A 19,804-nucleotide genomic window follows, 5' to 3' on the forward strand; every position below is an offset into this window, starting at 1 on the left:
TCATCACCAGCAGCAGTTATATTGTGTGAGCATCATTACAGTGAAAAGGTGCTGTAAAGTTATGTGCCTTTAGAATTAAAGTTGTATATATAAAAACATAATTTATTCTAACAATTCAGGCCCAAACTGTGCCTGCATTTTCTCAGGAGCAAGAATTGAATTGGTGCTACAGAGATGCCCCGGCCTATGAATCATATTTTCCGGACATAAGAGAACATGCTTGTTAGGTACAGATCCCTGGACAATTCACATCATCATAATTTTTTTCCCCAGTGAAAATGAAACACAAAAATAACCTTTCCTACCAACATTGTGACTCACATCTCAAACGCAATACCTGTCAAAAAATTCGTAATCTGATTTTTTTTAAGCGTATTGTTACCTCGGAGGGAGGACCGTGTGCAGTCACTTACAAAAGTTGTGTTTTTGGACTTTGCAATTATTTGATAGTGTCACTGGAGATCAGAGAGGATTTTGGTAAAGTTTTTATCTTTTTAACTACATTGAAGTCTTTTTTTGCCAACAATATTTCATGTTGATATAGTCACAGTTATGTTTAATGACGCTGGTTGTTGGTCATCGTCGTCTCGTCTTAGTCATGGAAAAAAAAGGTCGTTGACAAACATATTTTGTCATACTTTTTGTTTACGGTGAAAGTTTATCATTGTAAATTATACGTAAGATAACAAAACAAATAACAAATACAAGACACATATTGAACATAATATGTGCTAACATGCTCAATGTAAAATGTTTCACATGTTTCACTGAAATGAAAGTTGAACAAAGTCTGATAGTATCTTGCTGAATCTGACAAGATGAGCCCAAATATCCCAGATTGGTTTATGTACTCTACACAGCTCTACATTACAAAAGGCTTTGCCTTGTCTATTCATAGACCTTTGATTCTGATGGTATAAACTGGGCTTTTCTTTCACACCATGATTCAGGCTAGACATTTTTGTCTCACTATTGGCAAAAAACTAAGAATAGCAAATTTCCATTCCATTTTTAGTTCACCCAGTTCTAGCAAGAGTTTTGTTTCCTGGTGTGTAATTTGCATTGCAGCCTCACAGCTGCTGCTGTAGACGTTTAGTAAAATTCAGCTTTTCTTACACTTCAACTTTAAATCACATGAGATAAAACTGATGTATAATCATTAAGATGAGGGGCAGTAAGCGGCATAAGACATGGAATAATGATTTTTTTTCCTCTTCTAGGAATCCTGCTCATCATCTGATTCATTTAAGTTTGTACAAAGAACCTACTTTACACCAGAGTGAAGATTCAGACCAAAGCTTAGTGATGACGATCTATGTGACAAGTGTCCCCATTCTGAAAGAGGGTTGTTTATGCGTATGTTTTGGGATTGTACAATTGTGAAAGATCTTTGGGTACATGATGCTGAGACATTGATATATTTCCTTGACAAACATTTTCCACTCTGCCCAATTTACTGGCTTTTTGGTCATAACCCAAATATTATATTAACATATGCAGTGAAAAGAATAAATCTTGCTGCTACAACAGATGGGAAAAAGACCATTCTTAAAAGTTGGTTTGAACTTAATATTGTTACGACCAAAATCTGGGCTGTATTGTTCTATGATATTTGTCTTTTGGAAGAATTAACTGTCAATGCCAATGCTGCAAAACTTCAGTTTTGAAAATTTAATTTCCATTGAAAAATTACACCACTGAAAAAATACTCAAATTATTTCAACTGCCTGAACAAAACTTTATTTTTCAAGTTTGTTTCCTGCATGTGCCACCAAATTATAAAACAAATGTATAATTGTTCCCAAAAGAAAGGGATGCTAAGTGGTTTTGATTTCAAATAAGCAAAGTGATAAAGGAAAAAATAAAAGTCACAGTTTTCCAGCACAGTGCGTCGAATACCCATTGTCTTGCAGTTTGGGCTGTTTGTGCAGGCGACATGCCGATCACCAGCTATTCAGATTGTCACAAGGACAGATGGAAAAACAAATGAACAGAAATGTCTCCTCGAGTGTAAATATGCATTGTAAGCTGTTCGCATTATCAGACTTGCAGATGGAGGTAACATATGTGCAGAAATATAGCCTACCGCCATGTAAAATTTACAGATGGAGTAAATAATCACAGCACAAGCATTATTACACTATGTGCTGAGGATCATGTATTGACTCACGATGCAGTTACTGCTTGTAGTGTGGCTGGTCAGTCACTGGGCAGCTGGCGGCCTCCAGCAGCTCTTGTGCTGATCGGGGAGGCAGATGCGGCATCACCTCGCTTAGCTCTTGTTTATACAGAGGAAGTTGAATCTATCTGTCTGTTGGTTTGTCAGACTCTCCTCCCTGGCGTGTTGAGGTGTGTGACAGAGAGATGGAGAGAGATGGAGGCTGGACTGGCAGAGTGAGAGCAGACTGTCTCTCTGTAATGAATATAAATGGGCTCCGGGTCTCACTCTCCTCATCTGGCTCCCCTCTCTGGAAACAGGCGTGGGGTGAGGATGTGGGATGGAGGTGGCCCATCCTCCTTCCCTCCCTCTCTACTTACTCACAGACTCGCATCATACAAAAAGAAGACACTCAGTCACTCACACAATCATACAAATGTGTTTCCGACATGATTTTGTTGTGACTGCTTGTGGTTCAGTTCAGCCAAAACAGCTGTTACTGAGACTCTCGCCGCGAGGAAACTTCATCTGTTGTCAAAGAAATTGTGTTACAATTAATTGTTTTTATATTATTTTTATGAAAGATAATGTGTGCTACCATAACAAATCAAATCAAACTGTAATATCTGTATTTTACTTGCATTTTTACTCGTTTTTCAGGAAACAGGAAATTAATTGCTAAAAAGTTTGATAATCAGTGAATCATTTTTCATTTTGATTGGCTGTATCGAGGAAAAATGCCAGCTCACACCCAGAGATGGGGCTCGCCATGTGTAATGTAATCTTTTGTCAAAACGGATTTCATAAAATTGGTATTGAAAGGAACAATTACCGAAGTACAGGAATCTGTATTGGTACTGGTATCTGATTTTTTTTTAACAATACCCAGCCCTGCAAATGTCCACTCAAGGATGAAGTGATTAGACTTTGGTGATCAGTGAACCCACAAAAACGTTTTTGGTTGTCACTCAATAATTCCTATCCTAATTATGACTAAGTTTCACTAAGATGTCTACAAAGATGAAATGATGAATTGATGACATTTTATTTTCAAAAGGAAAAAGGTCAGCTACAGTGTTACATCATAATGTTCTGACCATTATTCAGTGTCATTACTCATGAACAAAAGGGGAGATTGTGACCATATTTCACATTTGGTCTGATACTGAATTGGTGACACTTATCTTGGGTGCTCACCTTGAAACTGTGGTGATTGTAGAGATCTTCTGTGCTGCTCGCTTTCAGACTTTTTTTTTTGCTTCTTTATGTTCTATCAGATTCCCTCTTAATGACACTGACAGTCATTATATACTAATGAGTGTCAGTGTCATTAATAGGGTAGACACATTATCAGGTTCTGGTGCAAACACTCCTTCTTGGATGTAAATGTGTCTTAAACAAAGGAAATTATACTTGACTTTAGAAAGAAGCCCCCTACCACTCTTCCTGCTGTTATTATGTTTGTTTGCTGTTTCTGTTTTTCAGCAGTACAAGCATCTGGGGACAATAATTGAGTTAACCTTTGAACTCCGCTCTTGTTTATCGGAAACTCAGAATATTTAACATTTTCACCACTTTTCTGAGAATGTTTTATTCCTTCTTTATTGAATCTGTTTTGACCTTCTCTTTTATTTGTTTGATTGGACTACTCACCATGGAAAACAGGAATATATCAGTAGGTTTTGTTAGAATTTGTAGCGAAATTGCTGGCACAAATGTCAGATTCACAAAGAAGGCCCAGTCATCCTGGCTGACCCCAGTCCCGTTTCGTTCATCTTCTCCTGCTGCTGTTGAGATGTTGAATAACATTATGCAATTCCTTGTTTTGATTTGTGTGTTAACTGTAATACTGCTGCCTGTGCAACAAATTGCCCCTGGGGAATAGTAAAGATTACCTTGATCTTGACCTTTATTGGCCAAGCATGTGAATACAGACAAGGGATTTGCCTCTGCTTCTAGTTGCTTTCAATGAACCTACACACTAATAGACATATAGCTGCAGTCCACCACGAGCTCATTGTTTTTGCTGATAATGAGCTTCAGCTTATTGTCGCTGCACCTTGTGAGCTCTCTATCAGTCCTCTGTAAAAATAGTCTCTAAGTGGAGACAGAATGTTTGTCACTGTAAATTATTCACTGGAATCATAAAATAGAAAATACACTTGAAGGGAAATTCTGGTATTTTTAAGCCTCGACCCCTTTATTTTCATGTTTTGATGTGTTAAACATTCTCACTTACCAAAGGTTTTGGAATTGGTCTTGTAGATCGGCACAGGCAGCTGTGACACAGCTGCACCGACTGCACCGTAATCCTTTGGGTCTACTAGGAGCGTCAAAGTTACGTCAACTTAAAGTGCTTGTTTTTGCCACTCACAGGCTGAGGTTGTTATTCTAAGTGTCCCACAACATAACGGAAATGATTCCTATGAAGACCATTTTGTTAGATGATAAGATCCTCTTTGTTTCAGAAGCACAAGTCTTGTTCAATAAGAAATCTCGCTCTGAAATCTCTTGAGGTGAGTTGTTACAGTTGTTGCCTCATCTGGATTGCCAAAAGCAGTTAAATAGTCAGCCATGACTTTGTAAATGAAGTCTTTTATTAAATTCACTACATATGCAGACATGGATGTAAATTACAATGTGACTGGTGCAAGGCGGTAATTCAAATCCACTGTTCAGACTGTTGTATTTTTTGGACATTTAATAGGTTAACCATGTAAACCAAAAAATATTATCTATGTCGTTTGCCGACTTCTTAAATTACAATGTTAAAAGTGGTAATAAACGTGGTAGTAAACTCCTACACTACTTAATACAGGAATGAAATAATTGATAAGTTCAGAAAACTTTGTGAAATGCTCAATCTATAGTGCAGTTGAATACAACAACAGTTTAGAAATTGTAGTGCTGAATCCCATGTCTGTAGTATTATGAGCTATAGTCTGGTTCTTTACCAGAAAGAAGATTGTAATGAAGGTCCTTTCATTACCCCTTTGTGTAGCACAATGTTAACAATTAATAATAGAATAAGACACTAAGCCAGAAGATTTGATTGGTTTATTGAAATTGTTACATTTTGCTGATGCTGTTAACCTCACCTGTTGTGTCTCCTCTTCAGGGTGTTCCGGGCAAAAGAGTCCCCAGAGAAACAAAGCACAAATTTAAAGGTTCCAGGAGATACCACCTGTTGATTGGTGTAGGGGTGTCTGGGACTTTAGTTTGTATGTCAGGATTGCTAGGATTGACTGGTAAGGTGTTAGATAAAATAAGATCAGGTAGAATACTTTATATTAGTATAATCTAGATGTATTCTGATGTATTTGTGTTTGTTGTGTTAGTTTGCTGTCAGGTGTGGCGCAGATTCCCCTATACTGTGGGAGGGGTAGAAGTGGCAGGCTATATAAGGCAGCCAGTTTCCAGCAAGCACGGCCACTGCCAGGACTCCGTGCAGCTCGTCATAATGTTATTCTGATATATGTTAAATGTTGGTGAAAATAAACACCCGGTTTTGGTCTGCACCAAACCTCTGCCTCAGACTCCTGCTTTAAATATCCAGCCGCCACACGGCCATCCTAACAAAGAGATTAAGATATTTTCCATGCAGAATCTGAACTAGTTTGCTCTCTTTCTGTATTGATCTTTCCAAGCACCCTTAACCTCGTCCTTATTTCCACTGCTTCACATCCAACCTACTGATGGATCCCACATATCAGCAACAAAAACTCCCTCATCTGAAGGATGGGACCTCCATTAGCTCCTTACTTTGACTTCTAATTACCTTTGAAGGAACTCAGTCTTTGTAAATCTCTGCCCGGTATACACTGTAATTAGATATTATTTATTTTCTCTGTGCATTATCACCTATTAGTCATTCTTCCCATTGAAGCTGTCATCATCTGATTCCCATGACAAATGAACTGTCTGCAGACATTTCTTCTGAGGGAGTCCTATGATTAGCACAGATCTCCTCCATCTCTCAGAGTTGTTATTGCTACTTTCCTCCCGCCGCTTGGTTCTTGATGTTTGTCATGAAAAGGATGCAAAAAACATCCATAGCTTTATTCTAGTTGAGTGTCATCTGGGTCTATTTAGAAAGCTGTGAGGCTGTTAGCAGTGCTGGCAGTGTTGTCATGTTTTCGTAAATTGATTCCCTGTGATTACTTGGCATTTATGGTGCTCTGTAAGGGACAGGATACAAGAAAATCACTTGGTAAATTGTGCTTTAGATATGCTGTGAAACAAAGCCCCAAATGATGACACACACAGACACACAGACACAGACACACACACGCACACACACACAGTCGCACACGCACACACAGAAGCGCACATGTGCAAAAATCTGCGTATTCGCCCTCACTCACTCATATGGACTATAATTAATTGCCAGGAAGTCTCAGGTAATTTAAATTGCAAATCAGTGCAGCCTTGTTCTTCCAACTTTTGTGATTAATATTTTATTGTTTTACTGAGTGAAAATGCCACCAGTGTTTTTCATCAGATACAAATAGCACAAAAGAAGAAAAGGGGGGCACTGGATTGAGGAAGATCGGATCCAGGCGTTATCTCTAAACATTAATTAAGTCGTGTCTGGGTCTGGAGCTGTCGAGGTCGCCTCTCCCGTCTCCAATCCAGTCGTGAAGACAGGGGTCTCTCTCACTTTTCACCCATCCTCTCATTTCTTGCTCTGTCACTTTTCGCGTTCTCGGTCTGATACTCAGTATCTGGCAAGTTTTCTCAGGTCTTGAACTTCTCTTGCAATCAGCCACTAATTAAGCAGCGGAGTGGAAGGGTTTCTTTGGCAGGAGATCGGGGGGGACGTGCAGGTTGAGTGAGAAAAGCCAGATCCTGAGACCTTGTGATGACTTATAGGTATGAATTATGTGGAGAAGAACTTGAAAGGAGCAGAGGATAGAGCCAGCGGAAATAGGAGATTTAAACAGCAGAGAAGTGATGCTTTGAAACCAAACTGTCGCACGCCCCTTTTTAGTTTTCTTTAACAAGATTTTCAATCCCATGAGACTGCTAGTGTTGCAAAGGACCAAAAAATTAGACAAAAATAATGAGGAAGCTTTCCGTTGCCGTAAATAGAAAGAGGTGATGTGGCTATTACAGTGTAAATCTCAATCGCATCATTTCAGAACGGAAAAAATCCTGACTGCAAGTTCTTATAAAAAACAACTTTGACCTTTCTTAGTCAGCACTGGGTTTTGAAAGTGTTGTGTGACCTTGTGTTCGTGTTTGTGCGAGTGCAGACTGGCAGCTTGAGATGAAAGTCTTTAGTCTTGCACTTCACTTAGAGCCACGGTGGACGGGTGCAGCCTGGCTGGAATCAGATGGCTGGCACAGCGCTCTGCTCCTCTCAAAGCAAAACAAAGAAGAAACCACGCGCAGACAAAGGAAGGCTTCCCCCAGTGAAGCAGAGTGCATGCTGCTGCTGTGCTTTGAATGCTGAAGCCGCCTTTAAAACAAATGAATTCAGAGCCCTTATGTCCTACTTACCAGGAAATGCTGCTCAATTAGACTAACCTTTCAATTAGGAATTGCCATGACATGCGCAAACACAGACACATACACACAAGCACTCACACAAGGTCACAGTTTTTCCAAGTGCTTCACTAGTTTAAAGTCAGAGTTATTTTAATGACCGTGTTTCTGTGTCCCTACAGGGTGCCCGTAGCTATTTTTGTGTCTGGACGTCCTGTTGTACTGGATGCAACTCTGCAGCTCTCCATATGGTTGTTTAAGAGGCGGCCAGCTTGACTGACTTTCCTCCCCTACGCGCCCCTGACCACGTCACAACACACCTGGCTTGTTCTCCAGCCTCTCTCTGCATCAAGGCTGGCAATGTCCAGAGTCTCAAGCCCCCCTCCCCCGGTGGAAATGTCCAGTGGTCCTGTGGCTGAGAGCTGGTGTTACACTCAGGTGAGGAGGGATGTTGTGTGTGGGAGCCTATGTGATTGACTGCATAATCTTATTTATCCCCTTTGGTATTTGCTCTATTCCATTCCTAGATTCCAATAAATTTCAGTTTCATGTCAATAGTGGTTTATTTTGTTGTTGCTGATCTAATACACAATTACTACTCAATGCAATGTGAGATACTTTTTTGTTAGGAATTAAAGTAGAACTAACCCAATTTGCACATCCAAGTCTGATTACAGGTCTTGGGGAGTAGAATTGCACATTTAAAAGAAGTCGTGGCTCCAGAGGGAGCTTTATGAAATTGCCTTAACTGATGTCATTTGAGTCTGTGTCGGTTGAGGCTGATTACCACAAGTTTGAAAATTAAAAGAATCTGAAGGTGTGGAGTTAAAAAGCTTACAAGACCTCTGTAGCCTGCTCTTCACTGCTGCTTAGCTAGCAACTTGCTAGCAACTTGAGGCTACATTAGCTGCACTATAGGACACCCATGGATGTAACAAAAAAAATCTGGATGTTAGGCCCCATAGAGCACTAGAGACTTCTGCCAACCAAGGGTAACATCCGGTTTAGTGTCCGGCTAACTTGAATGGGAATAAAATAATTTAATCTTGTGGCTCTTTAGACTTTCCAAATGTTATCGGACCGAATGGATCAAATTATGATAGTGGAACAAGTCATTTCGAGGGGCTTGTGATGCTCAAAAAAATGTTTCCACCGTTTTACAGCCGCTTTTTTCAAAGTGTAAGCTTATTGGAAAAGTCCTTTCGGGCCCTAGTGCATAACATGATGTTAAATTACACGGTCGACCACTCCTAAGGTTGCCTTCAAAGCCTGGTGCTCTTCCTGGGGACTTGAGCACACCCAAATCACTACCTGATCTGTTGGCCATATGCCATGTTTTCACAAAAACATAATTTACTTCTTGTTCTGCTGCATTGATTTTTTGAAATGTATTTTTTGGCCTTTTCATGGCTTTATTGATAGGATAGCTTAGAGAGATGATTGGAAAGGGGATACGATGGAAAAAAAAGGGGGATGACATGCAGCAAAGGGCCGCATGTTTGACTTGAACCCTGGGCAGCTGCAGTGAAGACAAGGCTTCTGTACATGGGATGCATGCTCTACCTCCTGGGGAGCCCCACTGCTGCACTGATTTTGATCACTGATGGACTGTCTGACAAAAACTGATAAAAACTGAAAATTTGGTTAAATTTTTATGCCGACGACACACAACTTTACCTGCACATCAAACTTAATGACACAACCTACCTCTTCGAACCCTTTCACACCTGCTTAGCTAACAGCTAAGCTGGATAGTTGACAACTTTCTCCAGCTCAGTGACACTAGATCTGAGGTAATCCTCTTTGATGTGACCATATCTCTCCTATTTTAGCTCCTTTACATTGGCTCCCGGTGTCTTTTAGATTTGTTTTTAAAATACTTTTAATTACTTTAAAGGCCCTGTCTGGTTTAGCATGTCCTTATATATCCGAGCTGCTCTCCCCTTACGTCCAAAGGTGTTGCCTAAGATCATCCGACCAAAGTGTTATCTGTTCCAAAATAGCAGCCTAAAACATAAGGTGTTACTTGAAATCATCAGGCATGCTGAATCGGTACCCCTTTTTTAAATCACTTCTCCAATCAAAACACACTTGTATAAAGCTGCTTTTAACCCCTGATTCTCTTGTTTTATTCAAATTTTACTTGTTTTTGTAGCTGTGTTATACTTTCTGTTGTCTTTTATATTCAAATAATTCATTGCCACTGTAATACTTATTTATCCTTGTGACTCTCATTGTTTGCTATGTTGTTTGCTTTGTAACTCTGTTTATAAAAGTGCTATATAAATAAAGTTATAATTATTGTTGTTGTTAGTTATAGAATGTATTATCTACCTCATATTAGAAAACTATTTGCTGCACATAATGTATTTTTTGTTTTCCTAAACATTAGATAGGACCAAGTTGCTGCATGGAGAACATAACTAACACTGATGGTCCTTTTTATTGTGTTTTTGCATAATGTAATAATGTAATATAAAGCATTATGTAATGTTTCATAATGCCCACTTCTGCTCAGTACGTGGGTGCTGTACCTGAAAGAAAGCCTGTCTATCAAGGCAGAAAAGTATAGAGCTTAATTTTTTATGTCGCCGGTTAGTTGAGTGAAATTAATCACATCTGTATTTTTCCAGTAACTGTATTTTCCTACTTTGTTTCGAACAATTGCAATGGCATTTTAGGTGTTGTCTGTTTAAAGCTTATGTATACTGTGAAATCATGTTCCAGTCATTGCAGCAGAAGCTTTGCTTCTTCAGACATCACTTTCCTGTTAAGAGCCAGGGTAGATAAAGTAAGCCATTGATGATGTCTGTTTTCTCATCTCCTCTATGTCTTTGCGAAATTGTTTTGTTTTTTCTGTTCCCACTTTTACAATATCCTTTCTTCTTCCCCTCCCGTTTGTTGTCAGTGTTTATTAAGATGAAAGGGAGTTTTGATGTGCGGTTTTGAAGTCCGGGCTGACCAAACACCACTTACCCATATAGAACAGTTAAATATATAAATAAAGAGATCTGGTTTCAGCCCTTCCTGTGTCTTTTCTGTGCAGATCAAAGTGGTGAAGTTCTCCTACATGTGGACCATCAACAACTTCAGCTTCTGTCGAGAGGAGATGGGAGAGGTCATCAAAAGCTCCACTTTCTCCTCAGGAGCGAACGACAAGCTCAAATGGTGAGTGAAGACCGATCATTGTAGCTATGAGAAACTGGAAATGGACAACATTTCTTCTCTCTACTGTCTCAAGAATTAGCCACTTGTTGCATTTTTGAGAGGTAGAATTTTTGTCAAGAGATAAAACCAATCAACATCCAGTTGTCTGCTCCAGTGGTATATTTTTAGCACCTTTTCATGCTAGAATTTAATCAAACCTGGCTCGATCTTCATTTTCTCACATTGTAATGGGCTCAGAGTGAAAGATAACACCATGATCTATGCCTGGATGAATGGAAATATGTTAAAACATATGTTAACTCTTCTTACTTACTGTGTGTTCGACATTTTCTTCATGAAAAACAAAGAAATTGCTGACGAGAAGTCCTCTGTAGAAGAGGCAGAGTCAGACATTTTTGGGGAAGTCTTGCTCATCTCTTGAGGTCACAGAGGTAGTCTCAGTGTCTGCAGTGGTGTGGGGGTGGTTACCATTTTAAAAGCAAAAAAAATAAAAAAATAAAATACCTGAGGGTCTGCTTTAAATATCAGGCTGTCATACTGCTCAACCTCCAAGGAAACCTTATTCCAGTACACTGAAAGGGAGGCTTTAGTCAGTCGTTAAAACACAGATTTAGTAGGAGCCATATGATTTCAGTGTGCACGGGTTTGCTGTGGTAGATGTTAGTGGACTTCAGTTGGCCCTGAAGGAAACCTAGAACATGCTGGAGGGAATACTCATTCCACCTGCTCAGAGAAAGCCCATGGATCCCCCTGCAGGGTTAGACAAAGCAGCTGGAGTGCAGAAATTCAGGGCTACCTACCTTCCTTAGCCACATTCTCTCTTTTATACATCAGTCTATCCTGTCACTTAACCAAAATCAGTGATTTTAAGATCTGAGGATATTATGTGATGTGTTTCATGATCATGTCTATTTGATGTGCATTTATGTGAATATGTGTCATATGTGCAACTGCATGTTTAATTTGTGGGTGAACTTCTTGAGCGGAGCTGCCTGAGGATGCAAATGAATTTCAGTATAAACTGACAGTAAAGTAGCATACATACATGTGTATCATGTCGTTAATTGTATTGTTGTGTATCGTATCGTTATGTATCGTATCATTGTGTATCGTATCATAGTTTATCATAACGTGTCTTATTGTATGGTATCATTGTTTATCGTATCATTGTGTATCGTATCGTAGTATATCATATCGTGTCATATTGTATTATATCATTGTTTATCGTATCGTTGTGTATCGTATCATTGTGTATCGTATTGTAGTATATCATATCGTGTCATATTGTATTATATCATTGTTTATCGTATCGTTGTGTATCGTATCATTGTGTATCATATCGTAGTGTATCATAACGTGTCATATAGTATTGTATCACATCATATTGTTTTGTATCGTATCGTTTCTTGTCGTATCGTATCGTATCAGGAATCAATGAGGGAATTGGTAAAGAATGGCACTGGGATCAATTAAATCTTATCAGTTCTCATCCCTAATACAGTAGGTAAAACTCAAGATATACTTGCAAGACTTGAATGGGGGGCAAAGATATTGAGTAACATTGAATTAAAATGACACGATGAGGCTGTTTTTTGCTCACAGAAAAGCTTTCAGAGAGCAGGGAAACAGATCTTGTATCTCAAACAGAAACGTGGCCATATACATTTTAAGGGGGCTAAGAAATAATCACTGTAGCCTTGAGTGAAAACTGGGATTGGTTACCTACTTAAATTAGAAGCAAATGGAGACACACTTTTTTTTTAAATAAACTGGGCTATTCTTCAAATATGACATCGGACTCAATGCTATTAGTCCCCTTCCTCCTTTAAGTGCCTAACCAACACTGTCTATCAGCTTTTTAATCTTATCTGGGTGAACAATTCAGACAGTCTTCTTCCAGCCCTCTGTATCATACCTCACTGTCAGTAGCATTATTGCTTGTTTCTCCGATGCTCTCATAGGTGCTTGTTAGAGAAATGAGGTCCAAAGTGCACTGCAGGTCAGCCCCACACCTTTAGGCATTACAGCAAGAGGCCATAAACTCTAACAATAACAATAACAAAAAGACTCATACTGTTTGTTTTTTTACTGAATTAATACATTTCAAGTATTTAAGGTACGTTATCCACTCTCTGCTGTATATTGCCAGTGCTAAAGATCTGACATGTCGATGCTGCATGCAGATGAGTCACTGCCATTTTATTTTCACCTTCCAATAGTTTTTTGATAGGGGTCATTTGAGTAGGCAAGTATGAGATTTATTGGGCCATTGCCCTCTAAATGAATTATACATTACAGAATATATGTATTGATATTGATTTTTCTTCTTCTTTCCTTCGGTGATGAGTCTGGAGAGCTCCAGCACATAAAGAGTGTTACTGTTTTTCATAAATTGTTTGTAAATTACAGCTTCACAGATGCACATGTTAAGTAATCATCCATACGGCCATTGTTATGGGTTTCACGTCACTGTACTGTATAACAAACAAACCATTATGTTACAAATGCATTGTGCAAAGCTATTGATTCTATTTTCGGAATTGCTCTATGTAAACATAAAAAGACTATGACTCAGCTGTGGCATTGATGAACAGAAAACTTCAAGTATTTTGAATACCCTGGGTAAAATATGTTGCTCATGCTTCTCCTGTATTTCTCTTTGAAAGAAAGTGGATGAGTTTTGCCTCGAACATTGGATCTGCAGTAGATTTAGGACTGAAAGGAACATCTTAAGTTCAGGAGGGTTAGCTAGAAAGCTGAAGCCCCAGTCAGAAGTAGGGGTTGGTCAAATAATCGATGTTGGGTTCTGGTTTCTGCTACACTACCGTATTGATACAGTTGCTCTGCTGAGGTAGAGGTGTTTCCTTCCTTTCCTGCTCATTCTTGAACTGTGAAATGTTCTGCTTTTGGCAGTTAATCCTTTTGCCAGTTTACTGCTTTTTGACATTGACATATTGACATACTGTATGCGTTTATGTTGCTGTTTGTGCTGAAAAGGTTCAGACTCCACTGTGTCCACTGTGTTTCATCCCAGCTGAATATAAACTCTGTGAAACTGAAAGCTTTTCATTACGGAGTGAATAAATAGAGTGCGGTTTGGATTCCAGCTTTGGCCTTTTTTAGGGCTGTATTTTCCACTTCACTTAAACAGATCTCATGATATATATAATATTCATGCTACAGTGGTGTCTATTGCAGAATCATTTATGCTGAGATATTGTTATCGTAGGCAAAATTTCATGATAATGTCATGAATGACATGTTGTCTTCCCAGCTAAGCCAGAAACCATCACTCTGGCATAAGTGAAGGGTTGTGGATGCAACCAATAGATATGACTGTAAAGCCAAGGATTAACAGTCTGAAATACATTAGGGATGGGTTAAGATCTTCGAAAATGAAAATATAATCATAATAATAATAGTGTAATAGTTTACACGACTATAGTTTTGTATGAAAAAATATATTTTCCATTGTTTTTACCCTTGTTTTTAGTGGCAGCTAAAAAATAACAAGATACCACCAGGTATTGCGCTATCATAGGCCTCGGCGGAATCGCGTCATTACTTTCAGGCTCCGGTAAAACGTGTGTAGCATGGCCTTTTCCACACGAGGTCAGTATAAACCCATGCTGCAGTATGCCACAGTACATACAAACAGCAGATCTCCGTATAATCAAATAAGTTCCCTGCGACTATGGAATAGCATTTTTGCTTGAAATGCTCGTCCCTATAATACATTCTTACTAGAGCATGGATACCCAGAAATGAAATGATAGGTCTGGGTTAGGTTTGGTCACGTCAGTTGACATGGTGCTTTCAAGTTCTTTTAGTGATAATAAGTGATGGACCTGCTGTCTGTGTTAAAGCTATATGTGCTGCAACACAGAAGCTTTTTGTTAATGTCCAAGCAGTAAACACTCATTCAGCTTGCATTAACTGCGTCGGGCTTGAGTCGGGTTGGGACACAAAAAATGATAGCCTGCCAAGTTCTGGTCGGGCTTGGGTCCTGAGCCACACTCTAATTCATATTCACTAGTACTAAAATTATAGTGTTATTATTGCATACACACATTGGGAAATTCCAGGGACTGAAACATCACATTACTTTTTTAGCTTCCTTTGTGTGATCAGTCTGTCTCTTTCTTTTCCTACCTCCAGGTGTTTGCGTGTAAACCCTAAAGGCCTGGATGAGGAGAGTAAAGACTATCTTTCACTTTACTTGCTCTTAGTCAGCTGCCCAAAAAGTGAGGTGCGCGCCAAGTTTAAGTTTTCTATCCTCAATGCCAAGGGAGAAGAAACCAAAGCCATGGGTAAGTCTGGCTGTGACCACAAACGGCTAATACTAATGTGCACTCTGAACACACACACACACACACACACACACACACACACACACACACACACACACACACACACACACACACACACACACACACACACACACACACACACATCCTCATCTTCCTTTTCATTTTCATATTAACAGTCCACCACTTCTATAATTTCCTTAACTTGTCACTGGAAATAAGTTGGTGTTAATGAGTGAAGAAACTATTTAGGCCCAACATGCATAGAAGTCAACGTTCAGCAGAAAGCTGAGGATATCTCAAAGTTTGATAGGTGAAAATTAAAAACTCCTGTCACACCTGTGTCTTTGGGGCGCTTAAATTTGCAAATATAGGAGGTGGGGAGTGTGTCTAATACTCCAAGTGTGTCTAATAATGTGAGGTATTGATAGCCATATGGGCTTGTGTAATCACTGCTGGTTGGATTCATTTCTAGTAAATATATAATTCGAAGTAGCGTGGGGCAATTTTGATTTTAATTAAAAAAGACCCAACCTTTTTAGAAGTCCTCGTCCGCCTCTCTCCCCGTTGATGAATTGGAAATGAATGCGCTTCCAATTCCTGCTTTTTTTTAATTAGGTTATGTTATGGGGAGGAAAAGCAAACTTGTGTGGAATTGAATTAGCGAGGGCCAGATGTGACCGCTTCCTGGTTATCAGGCTTTTCTGGCTGCCTCCCTCTCTCCCAGTACCCTGCAGCACACTGTACAGGAAGCGCTGAGGAGGGAAGATGGGGCGTGGGAGGTAGGGAGAGAAGAGAAGAGGTGGGAGGCGGAAGTGTGTTTGAATCTGAGGCGTACGCAGTGTAACTGTGTACAACCCCCTGCGGTGCAGGTTGTGTAGAAAGGGAAATCATTTTTCCTGCTGAGAAACATTCCCCCATGTGAACTTGACACCCCCGCCCCCTCATGTGTACTTTCAGTCCCTCATTTGCTCACTTAGACCTCTCTCTCTTCTCTTTCACAATGTCACTTTTTCTTTTATCCTTTTATTCCACTTCTGGCCTGTAATGGTGGAATACCACCTCTTAACTCTCAGCGACAGGCTCACGAAAACTGAACCTCAATGCAGTTATTTTCCTTAAAGCTTTCTCTTCTGGCTGTAATACTGTGTGCTGGGGGCTGCGTGGTATTATGTATGAGGATTTGCCTGCGGTATAAGTCATAAACAGACCTTTGAGGTGTTTGACTTCGCTGCTTGGCCATTTCGTGAGCACTGCTCCCTTAAATGACCCTAGAAAAGTCTGAATGTGGGGAATACCGAGTGAAGTGAAGAGGATCTCATTTTCCTTTCCTCCCCTTTTTTTGTGTCTCAAGGGGCTTTTGGCTATAAATGGTGTGCTCTATGGTGCACGCCCCATTCCGTTCTTGCCATATGCCCTCCTCCAATCTTCCCACAATCCCCCTGGGGAGACCTGCGCCCTCCACTTCGCTCGCCCTGTCACAGGAGAAAATTACCCAACTGCCAGCATACTTGTGACAGTTTAGTGAGCACTCCGTCTAAGAATATGGCAGTAAAGATTGCTCTATCGGTTCTGGATCATTTAGAATCCAATTTAATCCAAGCCTCAAGGAAAAAAGGCCAAATAAAAACAAAGTGCCTTAATTAAGAAAGCTGGGTGGCTGTGGACTGTTTATGTGGCAGGTCACTGCTCGGCCTTGTCCCTGTGGGAACAATTTTTTAATACAATGCATATTAAGTCTGAGTACTTTAAACAGTTAGGTAGGATAATCAGTGAAAAAAGAAAAGTTTTGCAACTGTAGTTAGCACAGCGTATTGTAATATGGCAGAGAAACATTGCTATTGGAGGCACATGTCAAAATAGATCTGATGGAAATCCTCAGTAGTGAGCTGAACAGCTGAGGAGCTGAAGTTTTGTGTTTGAGGTGTCAGCTTGAATTTCTGGCTTTTGTTGCTTTTGGATGAGGCAAACTCACTTAAAAACCAGCTTGAATGCAAAAGCATGGGCCTACCAGACACTTACTGTTTAATTTTACTCTGAGCAGGAATACATTTTGATATCTGTTGACTGGCGTCTGCATATTGAGAATTAAAGCATCCCTGCAGTACTTAAAGGAGGGGTTATTAATACAAGGCTGTACCACGATGGCAGGTTTTGACTGGAAAGCTTGACGTTATCTGATGAAACACCACATCTGCATCAGTCAGCCCTTGAGCCCCCCACTGGAGAGTGTGTGTCTGTGTGGATCCTCTGATGGTCCGTACTTGCTAATGGAGATAGATTCAGGTGGCAGTGGCGGCCCCCCCGCTCCCCACATCGTAGTCCCGTACTCTCGGCTTGGCCACATCATTTCTCTCCCTGGCTTAATGTGCTGGTTCTCTCCTCTGAGGCTGTTGGGTGGGTTGTAACTTGTCTCTTGACACCCTCCCTCCCTCCGCCCTTTCCTCCTCCTTTTGCCAGAGAAAACATCTGCCCCCCTGCAGACTGCTGTTCTGACAGCTCGGAGAGGAGAGATGGAAAGTTCTCATCCTCGGCCGCAAGCTGTTTTGTATTCAAATAGTCTCCTTGTTAAGTCTCCCCTACAGACAATGGTTTTGTTGTGTTGTAGCCAAAGGCTAAGCGAGCTTATGTGTGTACGAGTTGGCCGGAGAGTCTAGTTACAGCGGGTTCTGGTGTGTGCTGCTTCTATATTTTGTAGCAGGAGATTCAGAGGTTTTTTATTTTGGTTGCAGTTAATTGAAGCTCTGGGTGTGAGCTTGTCAGAGTGTGTTGGCTGCAGTAACTGATGGAGGTGATCAGGCATTCTGTGTGGGTTTGTGGAGCACGGCTAATAGAGTAGGAGCTATTGGTCAGTCTTTACGTAATCAGATGGTATTGACATTGTTAGAAAGAATGTCAATAAACATGTTTGTGCTGACACTAGCTTATAGAGCTCAATCTTCAATAGAGATTAGATTTTCTTCTCTGAAAGACTGTACGTCATGTTTATGTGTGTTGGACTGCTTTATGCCAGCCAATGTAAAATCAGTGTGTAGAGGCAGTGACGTTTTAAATTTGATTTTTTAAACTCTATTACTGTTGAGATACACTTGTATAGACTGGAGTCTTGACAGTTAATGGCTGTGAGGCTGGGAAATATATTAGTGTTATATTGTTATCAGGATATTAGACTATTTATTGTCGTATTTTTTGGATATCCTTATGTAGTGATAAGACATTAGTGTTGTCTTTTCTTGGCTCCAATTACAGTAAAGTGATGTTTTACTTGTTCTGATACTTGCCTTTACCCAGTTACTCCACTTTATGTTATAATTATATCCACTCATGCTGCAACAATGAATCAAATAATTGTCATTTATTAAATAATGTGCAACCATTTTGATTGTCAGATTGTTTTCTGGTTTCTTTACTCCTCTATGACAGTAAATTGAATATCTTTGGGTTGTTGACAAAACAAGACATTTGAGGATGTAGAAAGTATTTCATATCGTATCGTCATCTTGGGCTTTTGGAAACACTGATCGAATTTTTTCACCATTTACTCACTTTCAGAAACCAACAAGTAATTGATTAATTGAGAAATATAATCTACGCTGAATCATCAATCAAAATAATTGTTAGCTGCAGCAAAGGATGTTACACTAGAATCTGGATATAGCTTTCCTCTGGGGGCTTGGTTGCAGCCCTAATATACACATTACTGATGATTATTTATAAAAAATCTTGTTGTATTAATATTTTGTAAAAGTACCAATAGTCAATTTGATTTTGCCGCCCAATCCCGGCATTTCTGAGCTAGTAGCAATATAAATCATGTATCATGAAACAGACTTGAAATATCGCTTTATTATTTTTAGGTCATGATGGCTCTGATAATTAGGAGGTAATTGGGAAATGGATGTGATTATGGTCTGTCGGTGGTTAGTGTAGAGATTTTGCTAAAGTTGAACGTGTGAAAGATGAGACCAGAAGAGTGACAGACAGGAAGAGAGATGTTGACTCTGGCTGCTGTGTCGGCTGTTATTTTTCGACATGCCGGCTCGTCTTCTGGCGACCTTCTCGTTCTGTGTGCCAACTGTGCCCCAGAGCCCTCTGCCTGAATATGGATGGCCCGCTATCTAAAACACCATGGCATCGCTCCCACTTTCCTCTTCTTCCCCTGTCTGCAGCTCAGATCTCATTTTTCTCACCTTCCTCATCACCTTCAGTCTTTTTATGGCAGAGTGAGAAACTTCTCTCTTCAATGCTGGGAAACTATCAAAGTGCACCGCAGCATGGTAAAAACTTGTCTCTGTTCTTTATTGAGTGGTACTTATGCACGTCTACATTGTGGCTGTGATTTTTCACACTGATTCTGTAATGATGGTCCGGTTGGTAATGAGATCTATATATCTTCACCACAAGTGTGTGATTAACACAATCTCTTCTCCACGCTTGCTCTTGCTCTTTTTACTGCAACTCATTTTCATCACTCTTGCCTTTCCGGTGGATATCTCAGTTGCGTCGACCCCCTCCACCACTGTCCAGCTCTTTTTGGTATTCTGGCTGAGTGTTTGCACTCCCGCCACCTTGGCCAGCTCATTGAAAGAGTGAGCGCCAGCGTCTGACCTGCAGTTGATTCTCTGCCAGTGCAGGTTTCTGATGCCCCACCAGAGATGGCAGCGTGACATTAGCTGAGCTCAGC

At 40.1% G+C, this 19,804-nt stretch overlaps 1 protein-coding gene and 1 long non-coding RNA gene across 2 annotated transcripts in view; both read left to right on the forward strand.

The window, feature by feature from the left end:
• Positions 1–8,020, forward strand: part of LOC141019681 (uncharacterized) — a 43,878-nt gene extending 35,858 nt beyond the window's left edge. The window contains exon 3 of the long non-coding RNA XR_012180788.1: positions 7,828–8,020. This is a non-coding gene — a long non-coding RNA (uncharacterized lncRNA). The remainder of the gene's footprint in view (positions 1–7,827) is intronic.
• Positions 8,021–8,041: 21 nt separating this feature from the next.
• The window catches only part of spop (speckle type BTB/POZ protein), a 44,642-nt gene continuing 32,879 nt past the window's right edge, over positions 8,042–19,804 (forward strand). Inside the window, exons 1-3 of the mRNA XM_073495007.1 lie at positions 8,042–8,083; positions 10,692–10,813; positions 14,972–15,123. Of these exons, the coding sequence (XP_073351108.1) occupies positions 8,042–8,083; positions 10,692–10,813; positions 14,972–15,123 (316 nt within the window). The remainder of the gene's footprint in view (positions 8,084–10,691; positions 10,814–14,971; positions 15,124–19,804) is intronic.

The sequence above is a fragment of the Pagrus major genome, chromosome 23 (assembly GCF_040436345.1).
Source record: "Pagrus major chromosome 23, Pma_NU_1.0".
Taxonomy (NCBI): Eukaryota; Metazoa; Chordata; class Actinopteri; order Spariformes; family Sparidae; genus Pagrus; species Pagrus major.